Source organism: Anser anser, assembly GCF_964211835.1.
Source record: "Anser anser genome assembly, chromosome: 5".
Taxonomy (NCBI): domain Eukaryota; kingdom Metazoa; phylum Chordata; class Aves; order Anseriformes; family Anatidae; genus Anser; species Anser anser.
The window spans coordinates 33,701,912-33,717,880 of record NC_139725.1 but is presented as its reverse complement, the minus strand read 5'-3'; the positions used below and the strand labels follow the sequence as shown (position 1 = coordinate 33,717,880).

Genomic DNA, 15,969 nt, shown 5'->3' with positions numbered 1-15,969 from the left:
AATTATGTAAAAAATTTTAAGATAGCAGAAGAAATAGATGGAATACCACTGAAACTGAACAAATATCTGAATTTGGTGGTCCAGATTTAGAAACTCAAATCATTTAATCACTTCCGTGTCTCCTCAGGAGATGAATTATCAGCATTTTGTAGTTTTGCTGTACCTCTCTCATCTCCTCATCCAGCTTGCGTTGTTCCAGAGCCTCTTTCTCAGCTCGTTTCCGATGTTCTTTTTCTACTTTTTCATACTTTTTCCAGTAGAGAAGCATCTCCTTGGTAAGACGACGTGCCCGTGGCAGAGTTTCCTTACAGTTTTTCTGGGCCTGGAGAGCAGCTCGACGTACCTCCCTCATGCACTGATGGGCAAGCTAGGGAGAAATGAGGTTTGGATACATAAGAAAAATGGGCAGATTTAGAGAAAGCCAGCAATACACAACATCAAATTTAATTACAACCAAGTCTTTTCCTTCAAAAGAGAAAGACTATGATACTTCGCTCAGCAGTAATGCTTTTGAAACGGTGTGAGACAACATGAACTTTCAAAAACTTCCTGAGATGCATACAAATCCAAAGACAGCTGCAGCATGGCTTGATACTTAAAGGATTGATCTGGTGGATAGGTCCTTGAAGGGAACTCAGGGAGACCTGCATCTCTGACTCCTCTATTCCATTTTTCTGTGGTACCCGCTCTTTCTCGCTGTTTTAATAAGGCTGCTACAATGGCAATATTGGCAGCACACAATTGCATTCACATGTTAATACACTGGAAAGTGGGGGAGTATCCTACAATTTTCTCACCATCTCATAAAGAAGCATAATACAATGTCATTTTTCATTCTAGTATACATAAATTAATGTCACTGTCAAAATGGCCAAAATTGCTGGGTTTGATGTTTGTGACAGTTGTTTTTTTCCTCCACTAAAATTTGCACATCAACAATTCCATCACACAGATTTCAAATGATCAAACAAAATGAAAACAAAGCAGAAAAGAGTGCAATTTCAAAACCTTTAAGTCTGCTGCATCACTCACTTGTATAACAGGCAATTTGTGATACCTACAAACACAATAATCACAGACTATTTGCTCAGACATCAAAAAGAAATTCAGTCTCTGGCAAGGACACCCACAGAAGAACCTACCTACAGTGAAGGAGGTCCTGTTTTCTGCATCCCTGAGAGAGAAAATGCTCCCTTTCTTAGTAAGGCGTATATGGAATGTAAGTTTCCTACATCATCTTGCATCTGGCGATTCTCAGCCATATGCTTAATTACTTTTTCATTAGCCATATAAATCAATCAGGCACTTGAACATAACACTTAAAAAATGCTCAGAAAAGTATTACCAAATGTTCCTACAATAAAGCCTTCTAGGTAGAAACAATGACACTTCTCAGATAATACTCTGATGAGGAGATAAATTTCTTTGGCAATCATTTAAGCAGATTTTTTTTTCTATTTTTAAACTTATATAGAAGTTGAGACTATGAACACATTTAATACTTCCAAGAGCCCTTCTGATTTAAACAATGCTTAAAACAACAAATTCTAACTAGTGGATGGGCAGTTCAAAAGCCGACAAAGCGTACCAAAGTCTTATTGTAAGTTTATTGTATCGAACATAAGTTAATTAAAAATTAATAAACTAAATGTTATGAAAACCAAAAATACTTAAGAAATTTATGTTGCTTGTTTCCTCTATTGCTTATTAAACACACCAAAATAACACATCTACAATTGAAAAGCTGTATATAAATTACTTATATACAGTTCTTTCTCCTATACTGTCCCGCCAGTATAGTCAGTGTTGTAAGAAACAAAGAGGTTACAACTTGCTTATTACATTCAATACAAGAATCACCATAAAGCAGAACACTCACCTTTTTGCTGTTGGTTAGGAAAAGGTTGCGTGCTGAGGCTTTTTGTTTGTATGCCTATAAAAGAACACCAGCTTAAAATTACTTAAAGGATAATAGTTTTACAGTATTTTAAAATATCACTATGCATTCTTTAGCTGTTAACACCTGTCAACCTCAGTCATGCACTTTATTGTATAATTGAGTACATGTTCTGTAACTATTTTTGATTTTGATGGAAACATCTTTCATCCTTCATAGTCAAAGGCATGCATAAATATACTCCAGCTCCTAAAGGAAGCATGTAAAACATCTCCGTTTTCAGGAAGATTTCTTTAATTATTACTTCTGCAAAATAGGGCTCTTCTATTCAACTGTCATCACTTAAACAAAAGATGTTTCCACTGTTTCCCAAATATATTAAGAGTTAATGTAGATCCCATGTTGTTCACATCACCAAAATCAGTCTTTTGAAAATACAAGGTCTGGCACATTGCACCTATCCTTTGCCTGGTATATAAGTCCATAAAGGATGATACAGCCATCAGTCATACTCAACTTGCTAGAAATTCAAAGTCTGTTAACAGTGTACACCCAAAAGCAGGTTTTAAGGTCCACTGATGACATATCAGAGAACTAGTGATAGTGAACCAAGCTATCACAAACGTGCCTAAAGCTTCTCCTGTAAATGACAAAGTTTTCCCTAGGCTGTTTCTGAACTAAGTTTCAAAAAATATACAGGCTGTAATGATTGGAAATGCCTCTCCTGAACTTAGCACAAGACCAAGATACTGGTTTGCATTACATAGCTATCCTGCAGATTAGTGGGAGTACCTGCTCGAGTTTAATGTGCTGTTCATAGAAAGGGGTTGGATAGCCAAACGAAAGTAGTGGCAAAGCACTGCATGATCCACTCAGATACCATTGGTGATAAGAAATTAGAACTGCAGTTTGCTTACAGATCCCAGCATATCAGCGTGGCCATTGATGACCACCAGAAAATCAGCTCTCACTTTACTCTAGTTTTCCAAGTGTCACCTCTCCACTGAATTAATTTTCTATCTCACTTTCTTGTTATCATCACTAATGCAGTGCCACTAGCCAAGCTCACCTTTGGCAACTCCTTTTTAACAATGCTAAGCCACACTTTCCGCCGACGAGCATTAAGTTGTTCAATAGTCAAATGCTTTTTCTTGGACCCAGGTGGTGGCGTATCATGAGAAAACTTGGCAAAAACTTTGGTCTGGTGATGGTGGCGTCGTGGTGACTCCTCTGAAGAGAGATCTTCATCCCGTCTCCTCTTTTTCTTTACTTTTTTCAACTTGCCTGCATGAAAACAATGATCATGAAGTCTTTTTTTTTTAAGCCTGTATTTGGGAACTTCCACATTTAGTCAGACATGTGTCCTAAGTAAGCTATCCTAGCCAATTTTTGCATGGAACCAACAAAAAGCCAAACTTATCCATGCTTGCCAATTCTAGTACCATCCACTTACTTCTTTGTTTTGAAACTAATTCCTATGGCATGTTTCCCTGCATGGAAACACACCCTAGGAGCTGGTATAGTGCTTCTTGTTCTGTGGTAAAATTTTATTCAAGACACGTAAAGATAATACATCTAAAGGTAACAACATCAGCATTTGGTAGGGTAAGTTTCAAACCAAACTTGCCATTAAAGAGACTGGCATGTTATCTCTTACTGCAGATACAGCTTTCAGAGGGAACTACCAGACACTATTATCAGATATTAAAAATACTCTTTGAGAGCATGCAAAACCATGGATGCTACAAGAATAGAGGAGAAAAAAAATGAACATTAAAGGAACTTGCAGATAGACAGGAAGTAAGAAGGTAAGTCCAAAATAATCTCCTTAAAAAACAACAACAAAAAAAACCAGCTCAAACTAAAGTACTTGCACTAGAATCTACCTTACACTGACAGTTCACAGCCTTCTCTTCCTTCCTCCTTACAGATCAACAGATGCTGCCAGCACAAACAAGAAAGGAAACTGTACTTCTCACCAAACATGCATCTGAGAAACTCCAGCTGAGAGGTTACAGAAGTAATTCTATTTTAACTCATTTTGGACATCAATTCTAAGTTCCCTCTAATTTCCAAAAACAATCTCACTTCCTATTATTTCCATGTCACTAGAATTACTCATTCATGAATAACTGTATCAGGTACTGGATAGCTTCTTACTTTTTTTCAAGAAACTATCATGTTTTCAAAAAAAAAAAAAAAGAACAAATGAACCATGATACACAACAATATTTATGGATTCTGAAACACTACCAAGACCGTTGAGAACTATGAAGTATTTATTACATGACAATTTCATTCTAGATCCAGAGGTCTACAAAGAAAATCTAAAGCCATGAACTTTCAATTTATACTACCCATTTTTACCCTAACTCTCTAGAGGTCAGACAATAAAGCACAGTATTTTCTGATGATCTTTCTTTGACAGAACTGGCTATTAGCTTTCCATGCAAAATTCAAAGGTTTTGAGCATTTATGTTTATTCAAAACAAATAATACAGGAAAGGAGCTTAAATCACAGCAATCATTTGAAAACACAAGGTTAGTGACTTTACCTTTTAATTTTTTCTCCTCTTTAAACTTCTTTTTCTTGGGCCCTAGCAGGTGGCGCTGCTGCTCATAGTAAGGGTCATGTGTAGACAGCAATCCCGCACTGTAGTACTGATATTGCTGCAACTGAAGTGGATGTAAATGAGCACACTCATGGAAACCAGATATAGCAGATAACAGAGATAGGAGATAAGTTCACATTTTGATTGTAAATAAGAGATCAGTAAACATGCATCTCCATATTTAGCATTGTTATCAAGGATTGGAGTGTCCAAAGTGAAACCACTTTGTGTACAGAGGTAGCTCCAATGTTCTACATAAGGAATCAAACCCGCTCAGTCAAATAAGAAGGGAAGAACGGGCAGTGAAGCTTACACTTTCAAAACATACTGCTCTATACAGGTGCTGCCCAGGAAGGCAGCACGTTATGGACAACGGCCCCATCAAGGACTTCCTCTTTGTTTTGCTTGCATTCCCAAATCACATACATGTCCTACTTGATCATGCCAAAGGATAACAAAGGATGAGTTTAGATAAAAGGCATTTAAAAGATTTCCACAGGAACAAACAACTTGAATATTATCTAGTAAAAGTATAGCTGCCTCAGCAGGTTGCAGATTCTTAAAAAAAAAAAAAAAAGTATATTCAAAGCAATATTCAGCTAAAATATTAAAGAATTATATAGAGGTTACATATAAACATGAAAATTACGACCTATCTGAAAACTGGATGTATGAATGTTTGTGTAGTTACGTAGTATTTCAAGAGAAGCCAACACAATCTGGGTTTAAAAGTTAATGAGAAAGCAAAGAAAAGAAGTGGACACAAGCAAAGACTTGGGTGGGAAAACTATTTCTCCACTCTTTTGGAGAAATTTCAAAGCAATGACAAATTTTTGTTTCATACACATCTTGTGATAGCAGAATAGGATGACTTCTTTCATCTGAGACCCACTTTCTGGCACAATTCAAAACAGTAATTATTTTTTTTGCCAAAGCTCTTGTAATTCAAAGAAATACATTATTAGAATCAAAATAGTCAAAACTTGGCACAATATCGAAAAATGTAGAAATGCAGCAGGATATTTTCTTATGAGGAAGAGGAAAAAAAGAACATGAGAAGAAAATCTAAAATAGAAAGGAAAGGTAAGGCAAAAAATCAAGTCAAGTAAAACTCAAAAGAATTACACAAAACAGTAAAGAACTCTCTTTCAAGAAGGTAAACATCACCTTACTACTTGCTGCCTTGATGATGATGCAAATATACTGCTTTAGGTTTAATTGTAGACTTGAAACCCATGGCATCTCAGTTTTGGTATGCATCATCCAAATCTAGCACTCTACATTTGCTCTAACGAACACAACAAGTGTTGCAGAAGCTATGTGTACATGTGTACCTATACTACCTATGTAAGCTATCAAGAGATTCTCAGCATAAGGGATCAACAGCTTTTCAATCTGTACATAACTAATTAAATAACCCTTGTCTGAAACTGATAGTAGATTGTTCTAGTTCATCAAACATTAGGGTATTTTCTAGTCCACAAAATGTTATCATTTTTCAGAAAAAGGTAAAAGCAGTTAAAAAAACGCAACTGAAAGAGAGAATAAAAATCAAGGAAATACAAAAGTTCTGGATTTTTACCTCTTTGTCTTTGCTATATTTACTTTGATGTAGTTTCTTATATTTGTGTAATCGCAGCATATTGTGAAGCTCCTCCCTTGAAAGAGAAAATTCTTCTTCATCCTCTCCATCCTCATCACTTGGTGAATCTGTGTCACTGGAGTCATCGCTCAGAAGGATACTCTAACAAGAATAAACAGAGACTAATTTAACACTCACAAGTCCCTGTACGGTTTATTTATGCAGAATGCTCTTGAGCCTTTATCTAATAAAGAGCCGGCAGACCTGGCCCAGCCACAACACTCAGCCTTTACAAAGTGTCTTACATCTGAAATGCCTCAAATGGAAAATCATTTTCTGACATACAATACTGTTTAGCAGTTAATCAAATGCAAGTTTTCTGATTTTCAGGGAGGTAGTTTTCCGTAAGTTTAATTAAAATTAAGATACTTTAAAACCCACCGCAGATGCTCCTAATCTTGGAAGATTCTTTCCAGCAGTGAGAAAAATCAGGATACAAGCAGGGGTATTTTATGCCACATGGTTGCAGGTGCTTTGCTACACCATTTGTACAGCCTGACCTGCTATTCTACCACCTGTACCAGGTTTGGCTCTCAACTGACCTCTTGGCAAGCTGTTTTTGCTAACTAGAGAAGGCTGCAGTACAATGAGAAGGCAAAGATGGCATAATGCCACCTTTCTACTCTCTCTTTCCTTCCTCATCCGGGCCTTGTACTGAGTACATCTTCAGAAACAAACTTTCAGCTCAGTCCCAAATTTCCATTTAATGTACTTCATAATAGCTCACCGTAATTTGTATAGTGCACTACAATTACTTCACGCTACTGAATGTATACTCTCTGAAATTTAACTAAAATGCTGCTGCTACCAAAACTGAAATGTCTACTGTCCATTTCACTACCTGATGAAAATGAAAGCCTTAAATCTAGAGACTGTAATTCTATTTTGTTCTACTCAAGATCTTAACAATACTTATTATCAACCATCACATTTTCTTCTTTCTCCATGTTTCTAAGATGAGAAGTCTCTGTAGAATGTCTTTTTTTTTAAACTTTGGTCAGTGTTTTTTTTAATGTAGAAAGAAAAACAAAACAAAACAAAAAAAACACATCGATTTCTTCTTAGCAAGGGACATTAGTCTAACTCCAGTTACTTCAAAAAATAGTGCAGCAAACAGACCAATATAGTACAAGATATTTGTAAAGAATTCCTTTGAAGGCCTCTTTTCAGCAAGATATCAAATATTAATACATTTCTGTATCACCTTAGGCTTCTTCTTCAACATGATATTTTGCATCAATTAAAACTGCGTCAGATCATTTAGGGCAGCTCTTAAACACATTTGTCTAGCTTTCTAAGCTCTTGGTAGCTTAGAAATAGCTTACATGTAAAGTAAAATTAAATGGACTACTGAGATGGGAACAAATAAGCTTACTGTAAACTTACTGTATTTGCCAATTTCATTTGAGGTAATGCTCTGACCTGTGCTCAACTTTTTTCTGCTACTTTCTTACATGTTTGGATCTCCACGATCTACACCAAATGATAAGACAGAATCCCTCATTTACCACTGTCAACAAGGTATTAACTGGGACCCTCCTCAGATCTCCTAACAGCTGCTTTTCTTTGCAATATTCTTACCTTCAGCCACTTTCTGCTTTTCTTCAGCTTAGAAAAGTTATACAAGCTCCCTTTTTCAGACTTTGGTTCTGTTTAGAGAAAAAAAAAGATAACAAATTTCCTAAGAAATTATGCTTTTCCCAGCTTACCACAAAGTAAGCAGAGATTGAACTTAGTGGATGACTACCTGGCTGCAATACTCCATTCAGGGAATGTGTGTTCAGCATCCCAGAATTTCCTACTCCAGAAGATTCCCCAAGCAAAGAGTTTGGAGGCTCTTCCTTAACTTGCATCAGGGGATCCCCAGATTGAGGCAGCAAAGGATTGTCATCCAATCCGTCCTCACTTTCATCACTGCAAGAAGATACATAATACGGTGACAACAAAAGGAAAATATACAAAATAGGAGGCACAAACGCAACTTTCCTTCCATGCAGCCATTTGCTTGGAAGCCTGAGAACTGAGTCAGCCTCAGCTTTAAGTCTACACGTTAGAAATAGGACTGTTAATAATTTCCTTCTCAGGAGCAGTTAATGATCAGACCAGTCTGGCTACGCTATCAACCCACACCCCCAGTCTCTAACTAGATTCTTTAATTTGAAGAGCATGAACTAACCAAGAAACTAAGTGTTGAGTCAAACCAAAGCACAACACTGTCATTCTCAGCACTACCGTACATGTGAAAGATATAAGGCATTTTTTTTCCCCTCTGCTCCTCGTGTGGATCTTATTACATGCCTGTAATACACCTGTTATCTATTACTCACACACTTTACAGTTCTGTAAGTCTGCAGTTCCAAAACACTGATGAAATTAAATGTAAGTTGTTTTGGGACAGAAGTGTACCTCTGATGACTCACTTCTCAGTGGTACAACCTACTGTCGTATAAATGCTGCATCCGAGAACACAGTCTGCATTTTGCTTAAGGCTACGTGCCAGTTCCCTGAAAAATCAACTTAATGCTTGCTCATCCTATTTTTTGCTGGCAAAGAAAGTTTTGGCCACTCAACTATGAAAGAGCTTTAAAACATCTTGCCAAGTTGAACCTGGGCTGACAATATGCTGATTATCAATGTGAAGTAAAAACTATAGTGCAAAATGTTTACAGGAAATGAGTTTATAATGAGCAAGTCACTAATAAACCCCCTACTACGGTGTTGCCGGGGAACAATATTATAAAAATGCTTGTCTGTCCTTGGTAATCCTAATGAGAAGGTTTGGGTACCTGGATATACTCCTGTTAAAGATGGCAGATGTCTGTCGTAAAAACTGATCCAACTGCAGAGCTTTCTCCAGATATTGCAGATAGAGGGGTTTTGCCAGCTCTGAGCAGCTGCCATCCTCCCTGGCGCCCAGCTCCGAGGCCATAGAACAAACTTCTCCTCATGCACAGACGCCTCGGAACACACAGCTGTCAAGAGGAAACAACAACCATCGTCATCACTGCCACCTCCAACAAGAAAAAACTAGGTGAGTAGGAAAACACAAGCTACACCAAATGCCAATACTTAACACGTAACCAAAGAAGTTTGGGGAAAAAGGCTGAAGTTGCAGTTAATAGGTATATTCACCAAACAAGCAGAAATTCAGACTAAACTTTCCACCACAAAATTATGAATTTGTGGATGCTATTTGATAAGAATGAGCACCGCACTGACCTAGTATAATTCAAATGCTTTAGCAAATGAGGACATAGAAATGGAAAGTAAAATGATTCCGGTCCTTGAACATCTAAAGCAAACTTTCTTCACTGTTAAATATATTTAACTCTTACAAAAAGGCAGCCGTGTATCATGAAAGTCAAATGAGTGCAATTAAATTATTTAGTTGAATTTTATATGTATATAAAGCTGCTTTCCTCCAGAAAGGAAATACTAAAAATACTTTTCTTATGTTGTTTTTATCATTCAGTTCACAGCTGCAGTCTACAGAATACTTGTAAGGCCTTTCCCTTACTTAAAGGCAATGCTAGCCTTACAGCCCTCAGAATATAGCTGCTACCTGTTGCACAAGCTACAATGCTTGACCAGAAAACCTGCCCCTCTAAACTGTTATCTTCATTAAAGAAAAAGGAATATATAATTAGCAATGTATTACAACCTTTTTCCATTTACAAATTTAGACTATTCTCCAGCTTTGTTTTTTCAAATAATAAAAATAGCCTTCCTGACTTTTCATTTGTTCCCAGGACTTTGGATTCTCAGACTTACCCCCCCGCCAAAATACCCCACAGTATTGCATCGTATGTACTTTAAAACCAAAGCTATCATTTTATTGTTCTGTCAATTGCAGTTTTACTTTTCTTTATTGCACAAGATGTCCTATCAATCGTTACAGTAATAGGTCCATCAACTGGAATTGTAGTTTTCTTCGATTAGGAAAGACGTCATAAGTGATACAGTAACAGCAAGATAATTTTAACTGATTTCCAAATTCAGAGTTGTAACTGCAACTGAAAAGGCTGTCAATGCCATAAATATGGTATTTACTAATAAATAAGCGCCTTTAACTACAGCTTTTGCACATGTTGGATGACAAAAATAAAAATAGCTTTTGAAAGATTTAGATTAAATGTTCTTCTAAAGGATTCTTCTGGTTTGTGTTAGTTCTCAGAGATACTACAAATCTGAAGTAAACTTCACGTTATTTTACTGCATAGGATTTTGTATCTGTTCAATTATTGAATTGTTACTGAGTGAATTGTTTTAAGGTTATACGAGTGAAAACACAAATTGAGCATCTGCTCTTCAAATTGTTCTCTCCACGTACACAGTCCAAAAATCAGCATCTAAAATTTTCCAAGTCTGTTAACCCCAAAAAAACAATATACAAAGCAGATTCAAAACTTCCAATATTACAAAAGAACGATTACCACCTTGAGACTATCAGCAGTGGTTGAACAAGAGCAAATTTTATTATTTCTTAATAAACACCTAGTCACGATTTAATGTCTTTACTCACACAGAATAAACAGCAGCATGCCAGGAGGTGTTAGACAGGATAACAGCCCTCAGTTAAAAATGACTTTTAGACTCAAGCTATCTAGGTTCAATTTTCTATATGCTACATCTTCTTACACCTGACAGAAATAGAATAAATGACATCTGTCATGAAACAGGTTTCAAGCAGAGGTTAACAGACAGAAGAAAGCACCCCAAAGCCTTCTGTACAAAAAAGGGATTACGATTTGTGTTTTCCAAGAAACTTTCACCTATGTGTGCCACATTTTTTAACAACTGTCTGAAAAAAAACAAACAAACAAAAAAACACAACCACCCACAAACAAGCACTACCTAAAATCAAAGACTGTCTTCCAAAAGACAGGGTAGGGTCATGAAGAAAATAAAGAAGTTAGAAAATGAGATGAAACGTGAAACTTGTGCTTATGATGGAAGAAATCATTGTGGGAGGGACAGAAAAGGACACCAGAAAGGTGGAAAGACTTTTATTTCCCATTAGCAATATTGATATGTATCTTACGAGCAGCTTAACAAAAATGATATATATAGTAAGGAGCAAGATCCAACACCTAGTATCATACCAGAAAAAATATGATGATCCCTTTACAGATATGTTTTGAAAAGGAGTGATAAAACAAGAACTAGCATGAGTTATGTTAATGCTGTGTTACTCCAGTTTCCCAACCAAAACACCACACGCAACCACTGTCTAATGATTTTGCTCAGAAGCGCAGGGCATCCTTCGCCTCTCAGCTCTTTGCAGAAGAGCCCTTTCCCCAAACTCAGCACCTGGTAGCACTGTAGGAAAGCAACCTGCCTCCTGTCCCTAGAAGAGGGCAGTAAGCACCCATGACTTCAAATGGATTCATCACTTCTGAGGACGACAGACTGAATATGCTCTTTTTCACCCCAATGAGACTTAGCCTAAAATAACTATAGGAGCTTAACAGCAAAATAAAGGGAAAAATAATGAGAGAGATTTGAGGCAAAGTCCTTAACTGCCAGACAGCAAGCGGGTCGGAGGCATGGCAAAGGCAACCATTTACCTGACCTAAAAGGAGCAGCTGGATGCTCCTCCAGCTGCCCAGGGGCCCCTGGCCCGGAGCTGCCACCAGGCCGCGTCCCCGAGGGCTCCAGAGACAGCCCAGCAGAACACTGCTTCCTAATCTGTGTGGCATATAGGGCCCCAAGAAAAAGTGATGCCATCCAATGTGTTCACTAACCAGAAAACTCTGAGATTTGCTCAAAAGTGGCTCGCTCCTACCGCACGGGCTTCGTAGGCAAACGTAGTCGTTCATTCCCTATCTTAACAAACTGAACTCACCTGTTGTGTGCTACGAGACATGCCAAGTACCTGTCCGTCTGCGCTTTTTTCAGACACCTGTGTTCTTAAACGTTACTTCCCGGTCCTAGAAGCCTTACATTTCCATACTCCAAGTCCTCCTTGTGCTGACACAGTAAAAGGGCTCTATGCTTCACCCTAGAAGACAAGCTTTTGCTTGTCTTCCTATTTTCCTTGTCCCAAGAGGCTCCTGTACACACAAAGTTAATTACTCTTGTCTTCAGAACAGTTACTGGTTGGTATCCAGCCTACTGAATAATCAAATAATCACAGGCAAGCCTAACAATATTCTTAAATATCTTTAAAATGCCCCAAACAAATTCAGTGTTACAGAGGCATCTTAAATACAGAATGGTTCAGGCTTTCATTTATTTATACACTAACAGCCGCACAGGGCTTCTCTCCTGATCAAAGTAATAACCTGGTAAGCCAACAGAGATCCATCTTTATTCTCTGTTCTTTTGTTCCCATTCTAGGTTTTAAGAAACAAAGATTTCCAAAGGCAAAACGTGCTTGTATACCGACGCGAGAGAAGGGGGGGGAGCAAGCCAAAGGGATGCACCCAACAGCCCTACCCACTGCAGTAGGGAACAGCGGTCATGAAACTGCACCAAGACATTGTTTCAGTGGATTTATATGGTGAGGATATTCTCTCCTTGCCATCTTGGAAACAAACCAAGACTAGAGAAACAGAGAGATTTTCAGAATGGTTTTCATTACTGGTGGTAACATTTAGGTAAATAATGTGTTACAGGTGGTAAAATGACTGGATGCTGCAGGGTAATCCTTCTGCCATCACAACTTTCTTACTGATGTACTCCAACTTGATCTGAAGTTTCAGTATCAAATTCAGTAGTTATTTTCTTTCTCTCTTCTCCCTTCATCTCCCCCAGAGCAGTAACAGCCTAGAAAATGCGCACTTGGAACTAAATATCTGCTGCGCAGGCTGGCTCGCACTTTGAATCCTTTAGCGTTCTTACCTAATCAGAAGTTCACACTGAAACTATTTAATTGCATCACGTGGCCCTTTCAATTATTAAAGGCACAAGTCAAATACCACCGCAAGGTTCTGAGTTCAGCTACCAAATCCATATAAATAACCTTCAAAATGATGTTTTTTCAAAGATCTAAGTTCATTTTTTAAGACACCCTCCTTGTCCTTTAAATTGCATTGCTCAATTCCACGTTAATGTAGGTGTGGGGTTTATTCATTTACTTTGTTTTTCAAGTCTGTCCATCACACTGTCTAATCAGTAAGCAAACACCCAGCACTGGAGAAGAACCCTTCAAAGACATCCTCGGAAAGTGGACTTATGCATTATAACAAGGTTTCTAATTTTTATACCCATCAACCTACACAAACGAAGGAGCAAAACCAGTGTTTTCACGAAGCAGCTTAGCTTTAAAAGTAGACTCTCCCAGTTTAAATAAATACCTACTGGCCATTTCTGAATGGAGTCCGGCAGGTTTTTGCTACCAGTATCAATTTAAAGCCCCGTAAGGGGCACGCTGCAGGTCAGAACTTCTGCCTGGCCACCAGCTGGAAGGGATTTTTGCTTTGGATGGGTTCTCCGGAGTCGTCTTCTCCTCAGTCACTGGCACCTCCACATCTCAGGTAAGGCCCAGAAGATTACTTTTTCTTTTCTTTACGCCTAACACCGGCATCAAACATTATAGCAAATAATGACAGTAATTGCACTCCTGAGGGCTCATGCACAAACACAAGCTACCGTGCAGGTACAAGGTAGAGCACAGCAGCTAATCCACAGTGCCTGTTCTCAGCCTACGACTAAATCTAAGACGCAAGACAAATCAGCAAGGTAAAACTAATCCAAAGGGTCTCTCTCAGTTGCCACACACTACACATACGTATATGAACTGTTACCAGCTGGCGGGAGAGCACACCTACTTGCTCAAATATTTCAGCCCACAAAAGCAGTTTCCCGCCTCTCCTCCCTCTAACTAGTGCAAGAACACGGGCAACACATTTAAACAGACAAAAAGCAGAAATCCCAGCTTACACAAGGAAATTATGTCTCTCTCATATCCCTGTTTACATCATTCAAAGTTTTATCCACAGACCAGGATGAAGAAGTGAAGCCAAGGGAGCAAGAATATGACCTTCTACGCTTTTTTTCTCTCACAATTTTAGCAATCCTCTATTTTTTCTTGTGTGGTCTTTTCATGTTTTGCATTTTGGCACCAACTCACCGAGATTCTCCAAGCTGAAATGAACATCTAACATCCTTTTTTTTTTTTCCTTGAGGAAATTTACGAATCAATCACGCAAACTCTCCTCAGAATAGCAGAATACTGTAAGGATGTCTTAGTAATGTCTCCAGAACGACTCCTGACACAAACATGTACATCCACATGAATAAATCAAGATTTACGTGGAAAATTTATGTGAGTACAGTAATATCAGTTTGGTATGTTTTTGCCAATTTCCTTATATGCATGTAATCTCTAATACAGGCAATCGTGGTGGCATAAAACAGCTTGAAGAGGTATTTTGCTTGGAAGAGAACTAAAACATTGAGAGGGAAAAGACGAGCATTTAGTTTGCTTTGATAAGCGTATAGTTACACTGACAACCATTCTCCGTGGTACACTATATGCCAGATCTTAAAGTAAAACATAATCCCCGTGAAGTCTTTTTATGGCAGTAAATTTCTTAAGTATAACTTTGATACACAAGAGATTATTGCTTTTCAAAAACCAGAGAGGATATTTATATGAACTTAAAAGCCTTCAGTCTCCACTAAATTCAAGCTGAATGAATAAACAACAAGCATATACAACTGAAGACGTTTGCACCTTTTTGGTTTGAAATGGATAAGAAGTCATTTTTAATTGCTTTTCTGAGTAATTAAATTAGTTAAACCTAGATACTGTTCTATATATGGTACTTTGCTGATTTGCTTTTGTGGCTAGGTTTTATATTGCTTTCCAAGGAATGAGACAGCACTTCATTGATCTCCGTTCCACTTTTTAATTGCTTTTAAACGCAGAGAAGAGCCATTGAGACACAGGCCCTGAATTTTCTAATTGCAGAAATAATGGTCACAGACTATTGAAAAATAAAAAAAAAAGGCTGTACAGCTCTACAAAAACCTTACTGGACACGCACACGTAAGCGAATCACAGAACACCTTCAGAGATACCAAGCGCAGAAGCTGGCATGTCACAGCTCTGCTTCCACGTTTAAACTAGCAGGAAGCTAACCAGAAGAAGGCAAGCCATCGAACTACGTAGTAGTCGCTCAGGGAGATTACGTCTTGCCCCAGAAGGGCAGCCGCCAGCACTTAAGAGACCTCTGACGGTGCTTCCAGTCCCCGCGCTACGCAAGCGCACCGACTGTTACCCTGTTACCCTCGTACTCTGACATTGCTTCACCCCTCGCTGTGTACACAGACCACGAGCTGCAGACAGACGGTTTGGTTTTTGCTCCCCCGTCCCAGCCCATGGAGGGGGAACTATGCCCAAGAAAGCTCTAAGAGGACCATTTTCTTCTTGCCATCTAAAACAACCCCTAGCATGTAATTTAGCTTGTCAAGCAGCGTGCTTGCTGCAGAATTTACAGCTTATTACGTTATCCCCAAGCGGAGCAGAACTTGCTCATTTAAACAGCCAAGAAACGCAACGCAGGGTTTTAAGCAACTTTAATAAAGTACAAGCGAGAGATGCCCAGAAGTGAATTAAAGGAAATGCTCTTAAGCATTGGGAAAGAGTTCGGGCTGCAGGCCTCCCTCGTGCTCTTTTCGCTCACTGCTCACTACCTCGGCAACCAGGGGGTATCAGGATCTACGCTTATGTGTACGTGCTAGAGGAATGACAGTGCAAAAGTGGTATTTCTGATTCACGCGTTTTGTGGACGTGTAACTGTATGAGGCGCGCTGCACAAATCCATGTGACAGATTTGTCTGAGAGTAAAGTAAAATTGCAGAAACAGACA

General features: G+C 38.5%; 1 protein-coding gene across 1 annotated transcript in view; it reads right to left on the bottom strand.

Moving 5' to 3' along the window:
- INO80 (INO80 complex ATPase subunit) overlaps positions 1–15,969 on the bottom strand; it is a 68,209-nt gene that overhangs the window by 51,039 nt on the left and 1,201 nt on the right. Inside the window, exons 2-9 of the mRNA XM_083836667.1 lie at positions 8,938–9,123; positions 7,899–8,065; positions 7,733–7,800; positions 6,092–6,253; positions 4,453–4,573; positions 2,967–3,181; positions 1,880–1,933; positions 164–367 (exon numbers count right to left, since the gene is read on the bottom strand). Of these exons, the coding sequence (XP_083692793.1) occupies positions 164–367; positions 1,880–1,933; positions 2,967–3,181; positions 4,453–4,573; positions 6,092–6,253; positions 7,733–7,800; positions 7,899–8,065; positions 8,938–9,080 (1,134 nt within the window). The 5' untranslated portion in view covers positions 9,081–9,123. The remainder of the gene's footprint in view (positions 1–163; positions 368–1,879; positions 1,934–2,966; positions 3,182–4,452; positions 4,574–6,091; positions 6,254–7,732; positions 7,801–7,898; positions 8,066–8,937; positions 9,124–15,969) is intronic.